The sequence below is a fragment of the Zootermopsis nevadensis genome, unplaced genomic scaffold (genome assembly GCF_977971745.1).
Source record: "Zootermopsis nevadensis isolate Lab colony 2312 unplaced genomic scaffold, Znev_1.0 Znev_ptg000010l, whole genome shotgun sequence".
NCBI lineage: Eukaryota > Metazoa > Arthropoda > Insecta > Blattodea > Termopsidae > Zootermopsis > Zootermopsis nevadensis.
Genome location: NW_028259142.1, coordinates 2,867,300 through 2,889,541, shown reverse-complemented (window position 1 = coordinate 2,889,541; position 22,242 = coordinate 2,867,300). Strand labels below are relative to the sequence as shown.

At 41.0% G+C, this 22,242-nt stretch overlaps 1 protein-coding gene across 2 annotated transcripts in view; it reads left to right on the top strand.

Moving 5' to 3' along the window:
• Window positions 1-22,242, top strand: part of LOC110831307 (LHFPL tetraspan subfamily member 6 protein-like) — a 95,276-nt gene that overhangs the window by 49,813 nt on the left and 23,221 nt on the right. For both annotated transcript variants that reach the window (XR_015534454.1, XM_022067155.2), the window contains one exon: window positions 5,735-5,901. Coding sequence is in view for 1 of the 2 variants with exons in the window: in XM_022067155.2 (XP_021922847.1) it covers window positions 5,735-5,901 (167 nt within the window). In the remaining variant the exon portion in view is untranslated. The remainder of the gene's footprint in view (window positions 1-5,734; window positions 5,902-22,242) is intronic.

Sequence of the window (22,242 nt, the reverse complement as noted above, 5' to 3'; positions counted from 1 at the left end):
ATTTAAAACTCAATTACAATTTTTTACAATTTTATCATCTTTCGTAGTGTAGTATTTTGGAGGTCGTGTCCAGATATTTTCAATAAAGTTGATCCATTATATTGAAAATATCTGGACACGACCTCCAAAATACTACTCTACGAAAAATTGTAAAATATTGTAATTGAGTTTTAAATTTAATATAATTTTACACCTGATGATGGTTTAATAAAACCGAAACATGTTGTAACTGTTCCAATTGTAAATCGATTATTCGATATGGAACACAGAATGATATTTTAATTATTTTAATTATCTTATTTTAAATACATTGTAAATTTGACGGAAAACCAAATAATTAATTGTATTGTTATGTTTAATAATATAATTCTATTTAATAATGTGAAGCACTTTTCTGTTAAACTGTATGTTAGTAGTTTTCTTGTTTCTTCTTCACAGCAGTATTTTTGGGTTATAAATTTATCATTTGCCCCCCCTCGCAAAAGAAAGTTTTACGTTCCCCTGGGGGGATCGCTACTGCTACTTTGGGAGATGCTTCATCAGAGGCGTGGAGCGTCTTCATAGTTAGGCATAGCTTCAGAACCGGCGACGTACCGTGTAAGCCTTGTTCCCTGTGACGCAACCCACACTACTCGTCATATTTTCTGCTTGGTTGAATGTTCCTTTATTCTCCGGTAGAGGGGACCTAATAGAGAGCAGACATGATCTGTACCACTTTCGTCATTTGGCTTTTATAAATATTCGTTACCATAGAAACTGGGTGCATTTGCCCTCAATATGCTTTGCTCATGTACAGGAAGACCCAAAATTTACACACCAAGTTTAATGATTTATTACACTTGGACGACGAGGCATGCAAATATCATTAAGTTATATTTGCAATTCGTTCAACGTGCTTATCCTCAAGTACAACGAGGAGAGAACCACTTGGTAGACATAGTCATAGATGGTAAATTATATTATATAGGCTGTTAACTAGGATGTGAAGTTGTGTACTGGATTCTTCTGACTCAAGATTCTGAAGGTACCATAAAGGGAGGTGAATTTCGTCGTAGACTGACGACTGTCAGCTTTTCAAGAAGGGCTCTCTGTTCATTGCGGGTTAGTGTGTGTGTATTTAGTGCGAAAAATGAAAATAAAACCCCGGGAATCTACGGAATGTCTAAATCAGAATCTGAAATAGAATATCCCAACCGCACTGCAACACTTGATTGATTTGCTCAATTTGACAGGATAGAATTTCCGTGTCGGGCTGGCGTCCGTCCGTCCGTCATCATCATCACACACGGAGGACGAGATACGCTGTGTCAGTCAAGTCAAGTCTGGCCTGCCGAACGGAAATGTGATCCACGGACCTTTCGCTGGGATATTGGACCAGCTCATTTCGCGCTCTCCAGAAGGGGATAAACGCTTGACCAAGCTCGTTTCGATCATGACTGTCTAAGGGGTGTTGCGCCGTAGAAATTGACCGGCATTTCGGAGGTGCTTACATCCTCCATCATCAGGACCAATTTCTACTAAACGACACGTCATATCTCATAAGATAGTCAAATTCATATTCGCTGCCGTGAGAACCTGAAATTTTACCTGTTTAACGACTGTTGATTAACAGCATACATGATAAAGTGTGAATAAATTGTAAATTCCTGATAAAATTACAGGAAGAATATTACAAAAGGACGAAATTTTATCTTGCAAGGTTACATAGTTCCCGGAATTTAGGTGACTTAACTTATAATTGTTGTACAGAAATAGATGAGGGACTGAACTTTTAATAGATTATTATGTAGTGCTTGAGTCTGAAAATTGACGATAAAAATTTTGCTAGTATTCCCAGTCCAGACGGCGCGTTCTCATAGAAAATAATATTTTGGTGCAGACTGTAAAGAATGCATATCACGGTTAATTTTTTTTTTCCCCTACAAGTTGTTTGTAAGTTTAATGTATATTAACTTTTTTCAGCTAAAATATTTTTAGCTTTATTTTTGTTTTATGTGTACATGTGTAGTGGGGATTTTTATGGTATCATTTGTACGCTAGATGATGTTTCTGTACTTTGCGCTTTTTAAAACGAAAAAGTTTAGTGTGTCGTATTGTTTTTTTGTATGTTTCTCTGAACCTCTGATTCATTTCATCTTTCTTTATCTATTCTTCTTCATTCCTTGTTCATGACATTCTTCTGATTGCATTTTGCTAGTTTTCATAGTTACGCGATAAGTAAATCTTGTCATTGTTTTTCATTTTTTATCATCCCTGTCTCCAGACTCACGACTGGAACAAAGTTAAATGACTTTTGAAGTTCCCTGGACCAGTGGAGTCATGAGACCACCACCATTAATTATGTTTTTACTGAATAAATTTTTATAACATTAATAATAATAATTATAGCAGTATATAGTCTCACAGTTGTATAAGAATGACTAAATTCAGAAATTGATAAATATCGTAATTAATTACATGGAACAGAATCTTTCTTGAGAAGTTAATAGTAGTAAAAATATTCCATTACCGTGTTCACGAGCGATTCACCAGGCCATGTCCTGAACCAGATGATACCAGTCCTCACTCCACACAGCCTTTTCCAAAGATCAGTTTTAATATTATCCTGACATTTATGCATAGGTCTTCTGACGTTTATGTTTTCTTCAAGGTTTCTAACCAAATGCTTTACGCGCATGTGGCGCGCAGAACATTTAGTCTTAGTCACTATAATTCTTTTAGACAAGGAGAAAAATCCCAGAAGACGTTCATCTTTGAGTTATTTGTTAGTTTTTGCTGTTTAAGGTCCACCATCAAGCGATGTCGTACAAAAGAATCAAATTAGGTGTAATAGAATAAGGTATGTTGAGTCTCGAGGGAATTTTTTTTATTTAGTGTTCTGTCTGACGACAGGTCCATATGAACAGGATCCTTCCATCCTTTTCTCGGACTGGGACCTGTTCATATACGTTCTTGGCAGATGATCCAGAAGTGGTTTGCCATTGCCTTCTTCTGTGTGTGAATGGAGTAATTGTTGGGATGCCACGGAGGAAAACTCCGTGTTGCCTAGACCACGGCCTTGCCCAACACAAGTTATAAATTCGGGCACCTCCGGGAATCGAACCCGAGACCCCAGGATTACAAGGCCAGGAAAATGACCATAGATTCTTTAAAACGCCCCAGAATTTATTTTCGGAAGTAAGGCTTGCTCGGGATTCGAGTCTCGTACCTCCAGAATGACAGCCGTGTGCGCTATCGTTTGCGATGGGAGTTTGACCCCGCGTGTCACAGCGCTCCTAAGGGCGCGTGCTTCCCCATCAACTAGGCGGCTCAGTATAATCACCTTGGGGGCACTTAACTCTCCCATCACCAACGCAAGTTTTGTTAAGGCTGCACATTTAATGCTGTTAAAAGATTTTAAGTGGAGCCACTGTAACAGACATAATGGGTTAGAGGGTGAGAAGAATCCTCCGCAGAGAACGAAAAGGCTTGAGCGACAAAGCAGCTGAGCCCGTGCATAACCAATCTCCATTATGAAAAGATCTGGATGCAGGGCGGAGTTTTTGTAGACACGAATATTAAAAATAATGTCTGTGCAGCAAGGAGACAGTGTCATCCCTGGTTGGTGTTATGAACCGACTCTCTGGAGCAATGACGGTTTTGAGAAGCTGGTACTTGCTCAGTTAGCCAATAAATTCTCCGCCTTTTATGGAACCACAAGATTCATTGCTGTGTTAAAAAAGGTCGCTACTGGGCCCTGTCATCCGAAAGATTCTTCTACGAAGATAACAAAGGATACTGAATGGTAAATTGAATGTAGTTTTAATGTCTTCTTTTTAAATTAACTTATTTTTTATTGCCTCTGCTAAATGTCTTAACTTTGGTAGAAAACCCTGCTGCAATGTCTGCAATTCGTAAAAGTCATTCTCCTGTCCTGTATATCCAAATAATTAATCTAAAACTCAGGCAGCCTCGTGTAACAGTCTGTAATCCCATATTAGTGAGCTTCTTCTCGGGTCCTGGAATATGTTTGTTCTTAATGAGGCTATTCGAGTCTGTGGTTTTGCCTGCTAAACAGTCCCTACTTGAATCATCGATATTCCGAAGATTTCAGCACTGAAAATGGATGCAGTAAGTTCATACAAAACGGTGGTGTCTACCCACTACACGGCGTTACTAACCAAAAGACAAATATCGGAACTTTTTGAAGATTTTGAGTATTTTTTTTGGGATTTGGTATGAATGTAATTTCGTGTTCTGTTCATTCGTATATTCGAATCGAGCTTTTCTTTGGTTGCTATGAGGGTGCAAAATCTAAACGAATAGTAGCTCCGAACAATATGCGATATAAGCTTTGCCGAAGACGAATTCTTTCAGACGAAATGGGATATGATTGAAGAAGTTCAGAACATTAGATATTATTTTAAAAAAAATTGTCACAACACAACCTGCTATTTCTGAGATTTATGACTGGCTGTGTGCCTGACACAAAGCTCTCGCAGTATGTCGAATTCGAAGGAAGCTTGCACAGCAACGCCTGTAGCGATGTGTTTAGATTACACGCGACACGAATGTGTCGGAGAAGTGGTCGCCCGAGCACGGCGTTCTGTTTGGCTTGGGGCTGTTCAGCGCTGCCTGCTGTAGTAGACACGAGCGACGGGAAGAGGATTTCCGTTATAAACTCTACTGTGTGCCCGGGGTAAAATTCTTGTTTGTATTCGTGGGATCCCGGGTTCGGTTCTAGGCCACACTTTTTCAGGCACATTGCCGTAAGTGGTCACTTTTCTATTATAGCATTATGTTGATAACGCTTGTAGAAGTGTCCTTATTATTATTTAGTGTTCTGTCTGACGACAGGTCCATATGAACAGGATCCTTCCATCCTTTTCTCGGACTGGGACCTGTTCATATACGTTCTTGGCAGATGATCCAGAAGTGGTTTGCCATTGCCTTCTTCTGTGTGTGAATGGAGTAATTGTTGGGATGCCACGGAGGAAAACTCCGCGTTGCCTAGACCACGGCCTTGCCCAACACAAGTTATAAATTCGGGCACCGCCGGGAATCGAACCCGAGACCCCAGGATTACAAGGCCAGCGTTCTAACCGCTAGACCACCTCATCTTATTATTATTTAGTGTTCTGTCTGACGACAGGTCCATATGAACAGGATCCTTCCATCCTTTTCTCGGACTGGGACCTGTTCATATACGTTCTTGGCAGATGACCCAGAAGTGGTTTGCCATTGCCTTCTTCTGTGTGTGAATGGAGTAATTGTTGGGATGCCACGGAGGAAAACTCCGCGTTGCCTAGACCACGGCCTTGCCCAACACAAGTTATAAATTCGGGCACCGCCGGGAATCGAACCCGAGACCCCAGGATTACAAGGCCAGCGTTCTAACCGCTAGACCACCTCATCTTATTATTATTTAGTGTTCTGTCTGACGACAGGTCCATATGAACAGGATCCTTCCATCCTTTTCTCGGACTGGGACCTGTTCATATACGTTCTTGGCAGATGATCCAGAAGTGGTTTGCCATTGCCTTCTTCTGTGTGTGAATGGATGAAATTTTATGAGAGCCGTTCAGCCGATCTCGACTTATTTCATGTGGGTTGACGGACGAGGAACAGACGACAGACATGTCGAAACTAATAATATACGCTTTACTATTTGCAATTAACTCGGTTGAAAGCTCATGGTGGTGCTTTTTCTACCGGTGTTTGTTTCATGAAATACTAATAGACACGTTTATTGCAGGTTCTGGGACATCCCGAGCCCCTGGTGGCAGGCTAGCACTGTACTCGTAGGGGTGGGCAGTGCCCTCAGCCTCCTGGTAGCCATTACTGCAACGGCTGCGTGCTGCATTACGTATGTGGTTCACACCGGCACAGCCAGGGTTGCTGGAACTCTTCAGCTCATTGCAGGTCAGTGGTGAGACAAGATTCAGGCTGTTTGGGAATGGCGTTACAGACTATGAACACATTAGGATTTCCAATGCATTAACTATTCACCGTTTATCATTGCCCTGATGATGGAGGCAGTAAGTATCTCCGAAACGTTGGTATATTTGTACCAGACCACATGATTCAACATCGTAGAAGACTGTAATGAGGATCTTCATAACTTGGAGTTGTGGGAGTCCTCCCATGTTTACATGGGTCTAATACCTAACATCGCAGCAACTGCTGCTTCGATATGACGACCATATTCCGAATACGCATCGCCTTTTTAATTTGAGTGTTCATACATTACAACTTCCTGTTTGCGGGGTGCTCAAATTTGTGGTTTATATTGATCGCTGTAGAAACCCATCACTTCCCCGAGCTTTGCTATTCCTGCTGACGCCCTGAAAGGATAAGAAAGACCGGATATTACGATTAACCCGTTGACCGGTGTGTCAGGTCAATGGTCGTCGATATCGCATCTCCTCATTACGTCATTCCAGTTGTGAGGAGTTGCGCTCTGTGACCGCCTCCGTCTTTTGATAAAGGGCGCTGGAGGTGTTGTGATTTAGTCATCGTGCGTTCGAGTCGATTATGTGTGTTTTGGGGTCAGGATTTTTTATCGTTTTTTTTTTTCTTGTTCAGTTCCGGAAGCTGTCACGTGGGGTGGAGAATTTATCTCCGATTTCAACTTTTCCAGTCTCTTTCTGCTAGTGACCCGCACGCTGTGACACCACCCCTGCCTTAAGCGCGCCATCGGCCAGCAGTTTATTAAAAAGTGTGGCCGAGGTTGGAATTTGACTTTGATATGGCACCAAATGGATACAGAATAAAAAAATGTAATTGTCGTTATGAATCTTGTGTGACTGAATCGTTGTCCTGTGCGACTGAGGTTACTTCTTCTCGTTGACCCAACTGAGGTTAATTTTTTTTTCACTCCAGGATGGAAAATCCAGTTTCCGAAATGTTCAGATAGTTTCAGAATTGGCATACAAAGCCCAGAAATCCAATAATATTAATCGCAATATACCATCGTAAGAATCATTTAATAAGTGACTCTGTATATTATCTTATGCCGACAACTGACCGAATGTGAAGTTTTATATAGCAAAAATTCATGAACACACTTAGTAATTTTTTATGCGAGAAAGCATTTCGTTGTCAAAACACAACACTACGTTGTGAACCTTTCATGTCAACTTCTTATATCTCCCACTTTGTTCTCTGTGTGTACCGGTGGGGATTTCAGATGCCAGTGAAAACTTATTACGAGTACTACGAGGTGCGATCGGAAAGTTTCAAGACTGTGTCAATAGAGGCGAACCGGATGTAGTACGAGCTTCTGCCGCTAGGGGGTGCGGCCTACATTCATAGTGAATCAGTGTGCCAGCCGGCATCATCGAATTAGCATTTGTTTCTTAGTTACGGGCGTTTTGGTAGTGCATTACACCGACCCTCCTGCGATTTCGGAATGGCGTGTGCATCAAATTTTGCCAAAGACTCGCCAAAACGGCTACGGAAACCTATGAAATGCTAAAGCAAGCATTTGGGGAGACCGCAATGGGTCGTGCACAAACTTTTGTGTGGCATTCACGTTTTAAAAATGGCCGAACCTCTGTCGATGATGACGAGCGTTCTGGACGACCATCTTCGAGCACAACGCCCGAAAATGTTACGAAGATTCGGCAGGCCATTCACGAAGATCGACGTCGTACCATGAACGACTTGTGCGACATTGTTGGGATAGGCTATGGGACCTGTCAGCTGATTCTAAAGGAAGAACTCCACATGCGACGCATCCTGTCTGAGGACCAGAAGCAGAATCGACTTCTCGTTTGTCAGGAGCTCAAAGATCTTGCAAGAACCGACCCCAACTTCCTTTCTAAGCTCCGTGTGACTTCTTCCTCTTCCCAAAGATGAAAATTCAGCTAAAGGGAAGGAGATTTGAGACGATAGAAGAGATTCAGGCAGAATCGCAGATGGTGCTTGACAGGCTGACAAAGAAAGATTTCCAGGGATGCTTCCAGGCTTGGCAGCGGCGCTGGGATAGTTGTGTTCACTCCCAGGGGAACTACTTCGAGGGTGATAGATGAATTTAATACCTGAGATAAGTGTACGGGTTTTTATAGGCGCAGTCTAGAAACTTTCCGATCGCACCTCGTACACTGGCCTAATATTTATTGTTTAATTTGCTTTCTGCAGTTGATTAAGTTCTTAGGCCATAGCAGTACCATGCTCACACCTGCAGCTGTAAAATTACACCCACTATGCTATATCGATTTACTTGGGAAGACCCTTACTTTTTGGAGCATACTGTAGCTTTTCATAACCTGTCTGACGCAGAAGGTCAGCTTTAATTAAATGTCAGCCATATTGTTTCGAAAATGTTCCCTTCACTTAAACTGTGGGCATGTCCGTTTCGTAACACTTGGATTAACATAATGATCGCTATGTTGTCTGGTAGATAAACGTAGATCTCCAAGCTTGATAATCCAACGTGACGTCCTTGACAGTCGGGGTTGTCCGACTACACGGAAGTTTGAGAACTTCCAAAAGCGCTGTCGAGAAGAGTCCAGTGACCTGTGGTTCCGCTTCGAATTTTGTTCATCCTCGACCGCCATGGTGGTCTAGCGGTTAGAACGCTGGCCTTGTAATCCTGGGGTCTCGGGTTCGATTCCCGGCGGTGCCCGAATTTATAACTTGTGTTGGGCAAGGCCGTGGTCTAGGCAACACGGAGTTTTCCTCCGTGGCATCCCAACAATTACTCCATTCACACACAGAAGAAGGCAATGGCAAACCACTTCTGGATCATCTGCCAAGAACGTATATGAACAGGTCCCAGTCCGAGAAAAGGATGGAAGGATCCTGTTCATATGGACCTGTCGTCAGACAGAACACTAAATAAAATAAAATAAAATAAATAAAAAATAGAGAAGTCCAGAACTGTCCACTAAATTTCGCTTGAGTTGTTCCGACCTGATATAAAATACGGCTACAATGCCTGTTGTTCTTGACAGCAGTCCTCATCCGCTTTTATACTCGATGCACTTTCTTGAATGAAAATATAACTGAAAATTGAAGACTTCATCTGCTGTGTATATTGGGGGCAGTGCAATCGTTCTGAACGTTTTGAGATGAACCCGGGGGCGTATGAAGTTGTGTTTGTGTAGCACAATGTAAACGTTATGTTATAGCCGTCGAGCACAAGTTCCGCTTCTGATAGCTAAGGGGGACGTTACTATAGCAACTGCGAGTCATCGTCACGATCCATTTCTTTGCAGACCATGCATAATTTTACAGGTCTTAGTTTCGTCACATTCAAGCTAGTTCATTGATATACTGATTATATTCCTGAACATCTCCGAGCAGAATCCAAACAATTCTTGTACTGGATAAGATTTTGTGTTGATTTTCTCAGAGGAACAATGCTAATATTAAGGTGTATATTCTATGCTTTATATTTATTTATTTTTTGTAGTGTTCTGTCTGACGACAGGTCCATATGAACAGGATCCTTTCATCCTTTTCTCGGACTGGGACCTGTTCATATACGTTCTTGGCAGATGATCCAGAAGTGGTTTGCCATTGCCTTCTTCTGTGTGTGAATGGAGTAATTGTTGGGATGCCACGGAGGAAAACTCCGTGTTGCCTAGACCACGGCCTTGCCCAACAGAAGTTATAAATTCGGGCACCGCCGGGAATCGAACCCGGGGCCCCAGGATTACAAGGCCAGCGTTCTAACCGCTAGACCACCGTGGCTGCTTTATATTATAAGGATATTACGTGCTTTGTAATATATCATTTATAACCTGAACTTAACACTTGATCGTTAAATTACTAGCAAATGGCTGAGAGCTTTTATGGACCATGTCCATACAATCTGTAATAAAACATTTGATCTTATCAGAAGATATTCCATGGAAGTGTTCTTCATTAACATGTTAAAATTTTTAATCAATACCCAATTTCAAGATCTGCTGTATTCAGCGTGCTGTAGGCATTTTCTAACCTGTTAAGGTAATTTTACTGCGAGCCTGCTTGGAAGGAGAGATTTGGAGGAAACATTTATGGTTTTTGCTTTTCACATGAAGAAAGGCAGTGCCAAGTTTAGTTGATTTTAGTTCCCACATGCCTCGAAAATATAACAGATTCTAGAGGCAAGGTAGGCGGAAGCAAGCAGGAGGCAGTGTGTGATTCTCCGAAACACTGACACCGACCCACGTGTGTGCACAGCGTCACAACCCAGAAGACGACATCGACAAAACAGGAAGGCCTATGCCTTGAAAAAGACGTGCTATAAAATATTATAATTCAGTTACAACCTTTAACTCCATGGAGTAGATAAATTAGTTAATGCTGTTTAGGGAAATAATCGCGCATCTCTCTGACAATCATACAAAACCAATAAATACATTTTATGGGCAACACGCAGAATTAATTATTAAAGCAGACGGTGCTTATAATTACCACTACGCTTTAAAGTGTTCATTAATAATTAATTGTGAATGGTACGGAAGGAAGTGTTCCTGGCTTGTGTATCTTTAGTTATGTATTTATTTAAATACATCGGATGTTTACGGCTTTTTAGCAGAATAATGTTGAGTGTTCTCCCAAGTTTATATTTTTTTTTTAGTTATCTTTGCTACCGGATATTCAAACGCTTTCCGTCAACGTAAACTTTTCACTTTTATCTTTCAAGAGGATCACTGACTGTGTCTTGTTGTGTAACTTCGGATTGTTAAAAATCACAAACATGAAAGACGCCGAATTCAGCCTGTTATAATGAACACGGCAAAATATAGTAGGTATTCGGTTCAAGAAATGAGGAAGTCCCTTTGTAAGTTCAGTCCAGAGGTCTCTGCACAAACGGTTCGGCGTCAGCTGTTTTAAAAATAAAGCGGCCTCCAGTTGCTATCTCTGAATTTATTTCCACATTCAGGTCGTTAATAAACTAAGCGCATAATTTTCCACGTGCAGTTTGCTAACGACAGTGTTTTTGTTCCGTTGGCCATATGATCAGGATTTGAGATGATCTTTAAAGCTTGTAGCCGTAACTGGCCACGCACAGAGATTTCATTTAACTTCTTTACACTGAGTGCAGCCGAGATAGAGCCCCAACATGGGACGGAGACTGCGATAACGTCACATCCGGTCCATCCTATCCCGGCTAGTATGAAACCCAAAGCTTATTCACAGCAACGGGTCCAAGCGACTTGTTTCACTTTTGCGCTCAGCCCCTGGTCTGACAGAAACAATAGAACGGTCCCCGTTCCTCTCCATTAATTTCATCTCGCGGCAGATAACGCGCCAGTTTCATAGCAATTTCCCTTTGGTCTTCATGTTGCCTGCTCAGTGCTCACAGAGAACTTCCCGATCCCTGAGTGCAGCATTAGGGTTTATCGGTTTTTAAAAACCGGTTTTTTGGGATAATTTTGTAAAATTCGAAAACCGGTTTTTAAAATTTAAAAACCGGTTTTAGATTCTAGAATTAATGTGTAAAAATTTCTGTTAAATTAACTAAAAAATTTAAAGACTGAAATTAGTTCCAAACTATTAAATGCTTTAGAAGTATTTTTTTTTATAAAAATTCGAAAACCGGTTTTTTTGGAAATACTGAAATTCGAAAACCGGTTTTTTCAAAAGTCGGCTTTTGTATAAACCCTATACAGCATCTAAAAGATGCAGGGCATAGGAATAGGTTCCATTGATATATCTCAAGTCTCCTAACGTTTTTCAAGGCCAGTGCTTGTTAGGTGTAAGGTAGGTGGACCTGGAGCCATTTCAGACACGCAAGATGACTGCCTTCTGGGTTGTAGCGCCGTGTAGTCTGGTAGAAGTTTACCAACGTTTATGATTTATCGCCCTGATGATGAAGGCAGAAAGGACCTCTGTAACGTTTGTAAACTACTATCAGACTGCACGGCGCTACAACCCAGAAGACAGCCATCTTCAGACTCAACGCCGTCAGAACGTGAAATCCTAATTACAGATTCAGTTCTGACGAAGCTGAATTTTCCCTTCGTCCAAATATTTGGTTGTTCTTTCACGAGGAAATTGTTTAGGCTGGCCTACCAATTACAGATGCCTTTGTTGATGTTTTCCCATAATTTTATGATGTTATGTAGTTGCATTTTTTTTTTTTTTTGGGTGATGACGGAGTTGTGAAAATGAAATTTCGTAAATTGTAACCAGACTAAAACCTTGACACTCGAGCCGTTGTCTTTCTGAAACCAGCCTCTGCGAATATTAGCTCGATTTTAATCCGTTTTATTCACATATTATGTGATAAGTCAAGAAAAAAACTTTGTTGGCTTTTGGTGTGTGGGGGGGGGGGGTTTAGAGCTGAGTATATGAAAACCAAAACTGATGTAAAACATAAACCGCTAGAGCAAGAATTGTTGGTGCACTTTCAGAAAATGACTGGCTATTTGCTTGATATCACGTGATATTTACATTCGCCTTTGACGTCTGCCACTATGACGACTCTGAAGAGGGAAAAACGTCTGGAATGTGAAAAGCTGGCCACCTCTCTACGAGGGGACGACCGCGCCTTTGACGTCAGCAGATTAAAATCTCATAATAGTAACATAAAGCATTTTGTAGAATGAAAAGAGTAAAGTAGCCTGCAGACTCGTGGTTTCCTAGCAACGGCATCCTGCGGTAGCGTTGTTTTCTTTGCGGTCCGTCTCCGTGGTACATTAAACCGATCCGGAAAGCTTTTAAGAGCGCGGTGAATGGAAAGTGCTTCCAACTTTTTCGTCTTGGAATCTCCAAGTGCAGAGGTTGAAGCTGGAGGAGGATGTCCTTACGAAACCAAGAGCACAACGCAAGTGACGTCATCAACATTAATGGGAACACGGCCATTCCTTCTATCTCTGCATTACTCAGACGTGCGCCGGTTAGTAAAAAAGTGCTCCGCGGGTCTGGCACGTCCCTTGTCTGGTTTAATGTTAACTTCACTTTGAAATTGTTTCATGCACAGTAATTTTCAGCCATAATATAGGCGGAAAACTGTCCCGTGCACAGTGTGTAAGAGAAAACGAAGCACTTGTACATGACGTTTTGAGTAATGATTTCACATATTTCGTCAGTGAGAATTTTCGTGTCGGCGTCGCGACGATATGCATCTGGTTGTGTTGTGTTTTATGTGGAATCAGGTTAGGTTAGGATAGGATAGGTTGGATTAGGTTGGGTTAGCTTATTTCTAGGTTAGGTTAGATTGGATTAGGTTGGGTTAGTTTTAGGTTAGGTTAGGTTAGGATAGGATAGGTTGGATTAGGTTGGGTTAGCTTATTTCTAGGTTAGGTTAGGATAAGTTGCATTAGGTTGGGTTATCTTATTTCTAGGTTAGGTTAGGATAAGTTGCATTAGGTTGGGTTATCTTATTTCTAGGTTAGGTTAGGATAAGTTGCATTAGGTTGGGTTATCTTATTTCTAGGTTAGGTTAGGATAAGTTGCATTAGGTTGGGTTATCTTATTTCTAGGTTAGGTTAGATTCGATTAGGTTGGGTTAGGTTAGGATAGGTTGGATTAGGTTGGGTTAGCTTATTTCTAGGTTAGGTTAGGATAAGTTGCATTAGGTTGGGTTATCTTATTTCTAGGTTAGGTTAGATTCGATTAGGTTGGGTTAGGTTAGTTTTAGGTTAGGTTAGGATAGGTTGGATTAGGTTTGGTTGTATTGGGTTGAGTCAGGCTGAGTTAGGACAGGATACAATAGATTAGATTAGGTTGGGTTGAGTCATTGTGTTTGATCAGGTTACTCTGCCAAACAGAAAAGTTAACAGTCGACTGTTTGACGACGCTCAGCGTCGAGTTTCAGGCATCCTGTCGAATATCACTGCGTCTCTCGTCTTCGGTTTGTTCGGGTTGTTTTGGCGTCTTGTTCACCCACCCGCGTATTCATTCGCGTTTACTCCGAACCAGTCACCTGCTCAATTCATTCTACGATTCGGTCACTCGATATTTTTTTCTCTGGTGGTTTTATTCGTATTTGGCCTCGCGAGGTACTGTGGCAGCATCAATATGCTCTGTTTGCCAAGGGGGCGTGGGGTCACTGACAATATTGAATGACACATTTCGTAGTAGAGATTGGTTTTCCAGTGAATGCTTTGTTCTATCTGGAAGTGATCTGAACCGTTCGGAAAACACTACGCATGATGTTGAGATGCGATGCGGTGTGATGCGTTGCCTGGCAACTCGAGCGTGGTAATGGAAGACAAAACCCAATGCTCCAATTGTCTGTGCAGAAACTGGTAACAAAGAACACAGAAATATAATAGAATTGAGAGGGATAAAAGGCCTGGAATAACTTAAATTATTTTGGAAATGTGTTTTCAGTTTTGTTGTATTCAAGATATGTTAAAAGTAGAATCTTTTATGGTATTTTAGAGTTGAAAACATTTCATCTCGTGGAGTATTGTGCCGGTATAGCAGATTAAATTACTGTTGCTTCATTTTTCGCTTGTGACATAATTAAAAATCGAAACAAATGGCGAGAAAAAAAACAATAGTGACTACTTGCTTTGAAAATTTCAGTAAATTTAATAAACGTCACTTTTATACTTTTCTTTCTTCGGAGTAACGATCCTAATGGATTCGGCCCTCGTGTGTCTGAAGCCCCAACTGCAGTACTTCGCCGTTTATTTTATTCTTAATTTTATTTTATTTCTTTCATTCCTTCCCCACCGGCAATTAAGTGAACGCTTAATTAGGAGGTCATGTCTTTGCTGTCTTTCCGTAGCTTATTTTTAATTTACAAAACTACTCGGCACATTTTGATTAAACTTGAAACGCAGCTTTGCACTGAACCTGTGTTTTTGAATTGCATTTCCTTGCTACCAGCCCTATGTAGCCTCTGCACTGAATAAAACTAAAATATTTCTTACATTTTTTTAATTACGGCTTATGGGGTAAAGCGTATGTTATGTCGTGCTATTTTCTTTTGTCCAATATTACTTTCAGGTATTTTATTAGCAATGTTATTCTTGTGTCTAGGTTGGATGGTTGTTGAGTTACTTAATGGCGATGTTTTAACTGAATAGCTTACATAGAAATGGTAGTATTTTTACAAAAAAAAATCGTTTTATTATTTGCTTTTACAGAAGAAAGCCTCTTGTGGCTCTTACCAGTATTTTGTCTGCACTGCACTTTAAGAACATAAAATATTAAACGTTAGTCTGAGACGGATTCTGTAACTGTGTAGGCCTGTGCTGATACCCTGTTGGAATAGAGTTTTGTCAGTCGATTTCTAGTTCAGTTTGTATGGGACTAATAATTACTGACGGAACTAGTAGTTACTCACAGGAATCAGAAAGGAGACGAATAAAGATATTTCAATTATTTAAATGTCTTCGTCGTATTTTTTCCATGAATTGGCAAGTCGAAATTTTATATTTTAGGTTCCATTTATGGCTGCTGTGGGCAGTCATGTTTTTTTTTTCGATACTGGGTGGGGTTATTTCGAAATGTTTGCGCCCAAGAACTTCGAGAAATTAAATTTGTAGTTATTTTTTAAGTAGTTTGTGTTATTTATCTTTATTCTCACATACGAAACAGATACGTGTCAGGATTCATAAAAATTATAGGACTATTTACAGTTTATTCGAATACGATGTTAACTTTAATTGGTGTTTTTAGAGCGTAAAGGCAGACATTCAACTAAAAATTGAGAGGGATTTTCGGCTCTCATGCTCCGTACAGGAGCACTGAATGAAAACTTTTAGCATAAAAGTGTGTGTGTGGGGGGTGTAGTGATAGCTCCACGCATTCTAAACCATGACAACAGATGGAGAGGACTTAGCAGCTTCATATTTTGGTTGCTTCTACGTCCAGAGAAATCATGCGCTGTGTCTGTTGCTTAGTGATTCGGGTGTGACTCAATGTTTCTACGGAGACAGTGGTCACGGTGAGAAGCAAGAGTTTTCTTTCCGAAGTTCTTTTACGTTTTGTGAGCGAACCATCGCAGAACCATTGTTTAAACATTTCACAGAATTTTTACGAACTTAGAATTTCAAATACGCGTAACTGTTGGTAACACTGATTGTAATCAAAAAATTGGAATGTAATATGTTTTCCTGTCACCAGTCAAAGAGTTGTATTTCTGAATTTATATATTTATATTTGCTGTACATTTTTCTCTGTCTTTAATTTTCTTGTACGATTCTGTGTTTCTTTTTATTACACGTTTCAATTTCATCCTTTCTTTGATGTCATTCTCTTTTTCCTTTCCTTACATTTTTATCATCTCAGTTTTCATTTTCCTCCATTCTGCGCCAGATTTTCCTCATCTAAAGCTTCGCCTTCCTGTTAAATGGTTGATGATGTGTTTGAACAATCAATATTCTTTCCGCCGCTGCCGTGAATGACCATCTGTCTAAGTGACTCTGTCCTCAAGTCCTTTTCTTGGAAAACGGGATGCACCATAAGTCACGTATTTTTTGTCGGTTTAGTGAACAGTCTAGATGGCGTGGGTTCGATTTCCGGTAGAGTCAGGGAGTTCTCTCTTCGCCACCGCATCCACATCGGCTCTGGGGCACACCCAGCCTCATGTCTAATTTGTACCAGTTTCTTGTTATTTATTTATTATTTATTTAGTGTTCTGTCTGAGGACAGGTCCATATGAACAGGATCCTTCCATCCTTTTCTCGGACTGGGACCTGTTCATATACGTTCTTGGCAGATGATCCAGAAGTGGTTTGCCATTGCCTTCTTCTGTGTGTGAATGGAGTAATTGTTGGGATGCCACGGAGGAAAACTCCGTGTTGCCTAGACCATGGCCTTGCCCAACACAAGTTATAAATTCGGGCAACGCCGGGAATCGAACCCGAGACCCCAGGATTACAAGACCAGCGTTCTAACCGCTAGACCACCTCATCTTATTATTATTTAGTGTTCTGTCTGACGACAGGTCCATATGAACAGGATCCTTCCATCCTTTTCTCGGACTGGGACCTGTTCATATACGTTCTTGGCAGATGATCCAGAAGTGGTTTGCCATTGCCTTCTTCTGTGTGTGAATGGAGTAATTGTTGGGATGCCACGGAGGAAAACTCCGTGTTGCCTAGACCACGGCCTTGCCCAACACAAGTTATAAATTACCCTGTGGTAAATCGGCCGGGGCGTGAAGCTGACCAGTCACCTCCACGTAGTGCCAAGGTGAAGAACGCATGGAGCTATACCAATTCTACCCATACGTCTTAATGTCGCAGTGGTTAAAATTCTCCTCTAATGTCATAATGTTAGTACAGAGTTTTATGAAAATCTGAAAGTTTGTTCCGAAGTTATTGGTATCGTTGCACTGATTCTGTTAAGGAGCGCAGAATGTGAACGACCCTAGGTTTCCTCAGCAACGTAGGAGATGTGATATTGTTTCTTGGTTCAGGATTATCTGTGAACGGAAACGTGATACAGTAAAGTCTCAGACAGATCTACTCACTGATCTTGTCTTAAGGTCTCAGGCTAAGAAAATCTCGAAGGACACATACAAGTTGTTGTAGCTTGAAGCCCCTTTGATCAGTCTTCTTCACAAGGGATTGTATAAAGTCCAACCTTGACGTCTCTGTTGTCTGCAGTACGCCCTGGCAAGTCGAGTCAGCCACCTCCTGATCACATCTGAATCCCTTGGATTCGACTTCGCTTTCGTCTTACTACAATTAAGACTGACGGCTTCTCGGAATGTGACGCTTCGTGGTCATTGATCCGTACCGACCTCTGGTGGTGACGTCGGATAATCTCTACTGTTTAACCACACTTTCTTAGCAGCATGTAACATCGCGTAATAAATGCCATGTTGATTAACTCCACGGACAAGCTGATACTCGCTTAGCTGGTGCAGCCCGAATTTTCAAGACCGAGTTGACAAAAACTACCACTGGATTCTGTTCTGAGACATTTCATTCGGCTTTCATAGCACTGTATACTTAAAATACATTTTAATATTATCTCCCAAATTTTATAAGAATTGTCGGGTGGTCTGAAATTGTGATAGGGCGTAGGTTTACGTCATAGTTTTGCCCTATTCGAAATACTACTTTTAAAAAGAAATCGACCAAACTTCAGGACGCACCATTTCGACGCATGTTGTAGCTTTAACTTCCCGTAATTCGTACAAGACGTTAGAGTCAGTATCTTAAGCAAGTTGCGGATCCCTTGACTTTGTAAGCACAGGTATTAGACAGAAAGTGAAATGAAACTTGCAAACTGGAGTAGTTAACAGATGTAATGGACAATATAATTAATTAACTTGAGTGTAACTTCATGTAATTGTTCCTTGCTGTTTCAGGTAAGACGAAATTCTTCGTATTCATAGCAGCGTAACGTGTAAGTGACGTTCAACTCTTTCTCAAGTGACGGTGAATTAATTCCCTTCAGTTGTGGTAAGCTGAATTAAGTACGTAGCTACAGCGTACGTTGATTATTTCTTCTGACTACACGTATTTAATTAGCGAATTAATTAAAATTTAAGAAGGTAGAAAATGTCCCAGTAAACGTAAGAGGGACACAAAACATTACGGACCTTGTACGGATTTCGGCTTGACAAACTCCATGGAACACAATGCTTCGTACGTTTTTATTTAATGACACTAGTAGCTGGTTAAGCCACGCTGGCCTTGTAATCCTGGGGTCTCGGGTTCGATTCCCGGCGGTGCCCGAATTTATAACTTGTGTTGGGCAAGGCCGTGGTCTAGGCATCACGGAGTTTTCCTCCGTGGCATCCCAACAATTACTCCATTCACACACAGAAGAAGGCAATGGCAAACCACTTCTGGATCATCTGCCAAGAACGTATATGAACAGGTCCCAGTCCGAGAAAAGGATGGAAGGATCCTGTTCATATGGACCTGTCGTCAGACAGAACACTAAATAATAATAAGATGAGGTGGTCTAGCGGTTAGAACGCTGGCCTTTTAATCCTGGGGTCTCGGGTTCGATTCCCGGCGGTGCCCGAATTTATAACTTGTGTTGGGCAAGGCCGTGGTCTAGGCAACACGGAGTTTTCCTCCGTGGCATCCCAACAATTACTCCATTCACACACAGAAGAAGGCAATGGCAAACCACTTCTGGATCATCTGCCAAGAACGTATATGAACAGGTCCCAGTCCGAGAAAAGGATGGAAGGATCCTGTTCATATGGACCTCTCGTCAGACAGAACACTAAATAAAATAAATAAATAGTAGCTGGTTAAGCAGCTCTGAAACAGGAAATTAATGACTGATACATTAAAAGAAATACGCAGCGAATAAGTTCTGAATTAATTGAAGGTGCTGCCCCGACATTCATCCGGATGGACTCAGAGAAACTATGAAAAACCTCAGGAGAGCCGATCTCTGGTCCGAGGTTTCAACCCGGAACTTCTGAATACGAAGCACAAATATGTGGATGGGAGGGAAGAGAAAATTGTGGGAGACAAGTGAGAGACGCTTCATTTTCGGGGGGGGGGGGGGGGATAAAATTTTATTTTTGCGAGGTCATAAGTTGTGATAGCTTCGGACAGAGACTGCCTAATTTTTATTTTATTAATGAGTGTTAGAATGTTAATTAGGAAAGTTAAGTAATTAAATAATGTCTACAGTAAGGAGGTAGATTTTAATTAATTAGAAGCCTGAAACTCATTTAAATAACATTTAAAAATGTAAAATCGTTCTCTAAGAAAACTCAGTACGTCTCCATTTCTGTCCTTATTTGTTGTGAGGATAATATTGAAGCTGTAAATATAATCGTCTTTAAATGTTATGGCAGCTGATGCATAATAGAAAATACTGTTCTTTAATTATTGCCGCAGGGAGATTTTTTTACCCGCATTTAGGTACAGGGCAATTCAGTCTGTGTTGTATCTAATTAACTAACTCCCTGGTAACAGAACCCTCTGGCCCAACACCGACAACATCGAAATCTGCCACCAACCACGATCCTGAACCAACTCCATCCATTTTTCTTTCTCACAGCCGACCTCCCTAAGATCCATCTTGATGTTATTCTCCCGCCTCCTTCTTGGTCTGCCCAGTGGTCGTTTTCCAGAAGGATTCCCTACCAAAATTCTTTATGCAACCCTTGCCACCATGCATTCTACATGCCCAGCCCATCGCATCGTCCTATATTTCACTATCCTCACTATGCTAGGTGACCCGTACAATTCACTCAACTCCTCGTTATGCGATATTCTAAATTTCAAAATTTTCATAGGCCCACCTTTATTTTCAAATACTTGTAATCTACGTTCTTCCTTCAAAGTAAATCTTCAAATGGAAATGAGATTGCTTTAAATCTTTATATGCTGCGAGCTATACAGATAAAAGTTTTAATTTACAGAGGATGGGGGCACGAGGAGGTTGAACTTAAATACGTGAATTTGAGAGAATCTCACTTTCCGTGATGGCATTATGCTGTCACGTGTTCAAACTCCCTGCGTCTACCGATGTACGCGTGTGGATGAATTTAATATTTTGTTGGCATGCACGTATATGAAAGATGATAGCGAGGAAAGCAAAACTGAGAAAAAATGATACAGCGGCTGTCGGGGGCCTACAGACTGCCGGCAAGTCGTGTTCACTGTCGCGGTGACACGCATCTTGAAAATTGTTAGTCGAATTCACGTGGGAAGTCTGAGGTTGTTGGGGAGACGAGATGTATGCACGTTTGTAGATAAATAAATGCACTTCGAAACACCAGACTCACAAGACTTAACTCTGTCCTGCGTAGTTATGTCGTGTTTTTTAATTAACCCTTGTATATGGGTCGACTTTAAAGCCATCTGACCATTGGAGCGTCGCATGTAAAGGCTTCGTATGACCTGGATGGCTGCTTCACGCTGTTATCAGTGGTGTATGCGTTAATGCCACATTAAACAGTGCTTACCGTCTTGCTGTCAGTTCAGGAAACAGTCGCTACAAAATGTGCATAACAGCCTCGGACGAACTGAGTAGTTTGTTAATTTATTTATTTATTTAACTACGAGTCATCACCTGGATGAGTCATATGATAATGAATGACGAATTTTTAACGACGTAAGGTAATGACGAAATATTTGTCTGCAGGGTATAATGCAAAATAAAGGAAATATATGTAGTTTGAATTTATGTGGAGATCGGAAATTTATCGAATTATTATCTTTCAGTAGCTTTGTAATGGTGAAGTTAGGTGTTTTCTTTGAGGTCGGGGACTCAGTTCTTAAAGTGTTATATAGACGATGCTTTGGTTTAAGAGCTTCGTGGTCTTTTGCCTTGGTATGTTGTAGAGGATTCAGGCGAAGCAGTGACCTCATGTGAGAAACTGCGTTTGTATGCGCAGTCTGTGACGGAACTCCCTGTAGTAATAGACACAAGACGTTGCTAGCAGAAGGGAGTGGTGATTTATAAGGGGGGCGGGGGTATAGAGCACACATCACCCTGTCACCGCCACGAAAATGGTGGGCTAAAGAATTTTTTTGGTGAAGGAGCTGCTAGTAGTTGGCGGAGCGCCCCGGACTGTCGTTTTACGTCACCCGTCAACTACACGTGGCCAAAGAATATGCTCGCAGATTTGCTGCCAAGCGTCAGACGCGAAATGCAGTTCTGCGTGTTTGCCTACCCTGCTGTCTCGGTTTGCTTCGCGCGAGGGATGGACGATGCACTCGTTTGAAACTTATCGTTTCTTTGTAATCCATATTCTCATTTTTGACGTAAATACGTCTATATTTTAGGGTCATTGTCATTCGGCAAAAAGTGGAACGAAAAAGTGTAACTTCATTGTTATGTTACCTTGGAAACGTCATCTGTTTACTCGGCATTGTTGTTACCTATAAAACATTTCATTACATTACCTTACCTTACATTACATTACATTACATTACATTCATCTACCACAGACCCATCTTAAGCGTAACTAATTCAAGTTAAATAAGCAAAGTCTTAATCAAACTTATCTCAATTTTAAAGCATGTATAAAGGATATATTTAGAATAAAGCCAATATATAAACTTCCTTTCCGTATAGACGTATTTACGTCAAATTCTCCGGAACCGTGGTTCCACTATCACTTTTATCTTCTGTTCATTATTAAAACAACGTTTGCACTTTTTACCTTGTAAATTAAACATAAACATCAATCATGCAGTTAGAAATGGATTCGAATGTTATGTTTATAGCAGTTAGCTGTATTCAAAATTCTGTATGCATTTATCATTTCCTCCCACGCCGACAACCATCTTCAATCAGCCATCTTATGAATTTGAAAAAGAATAAGAATGTAAGTCAGAGTAGTGTTCGTGAGATATCAGGTTCTAACGGTGGTGAATATGGTGACGGTAGATGCTGACCGACGTTTCAGAGGTACTTACTGCCTATGTC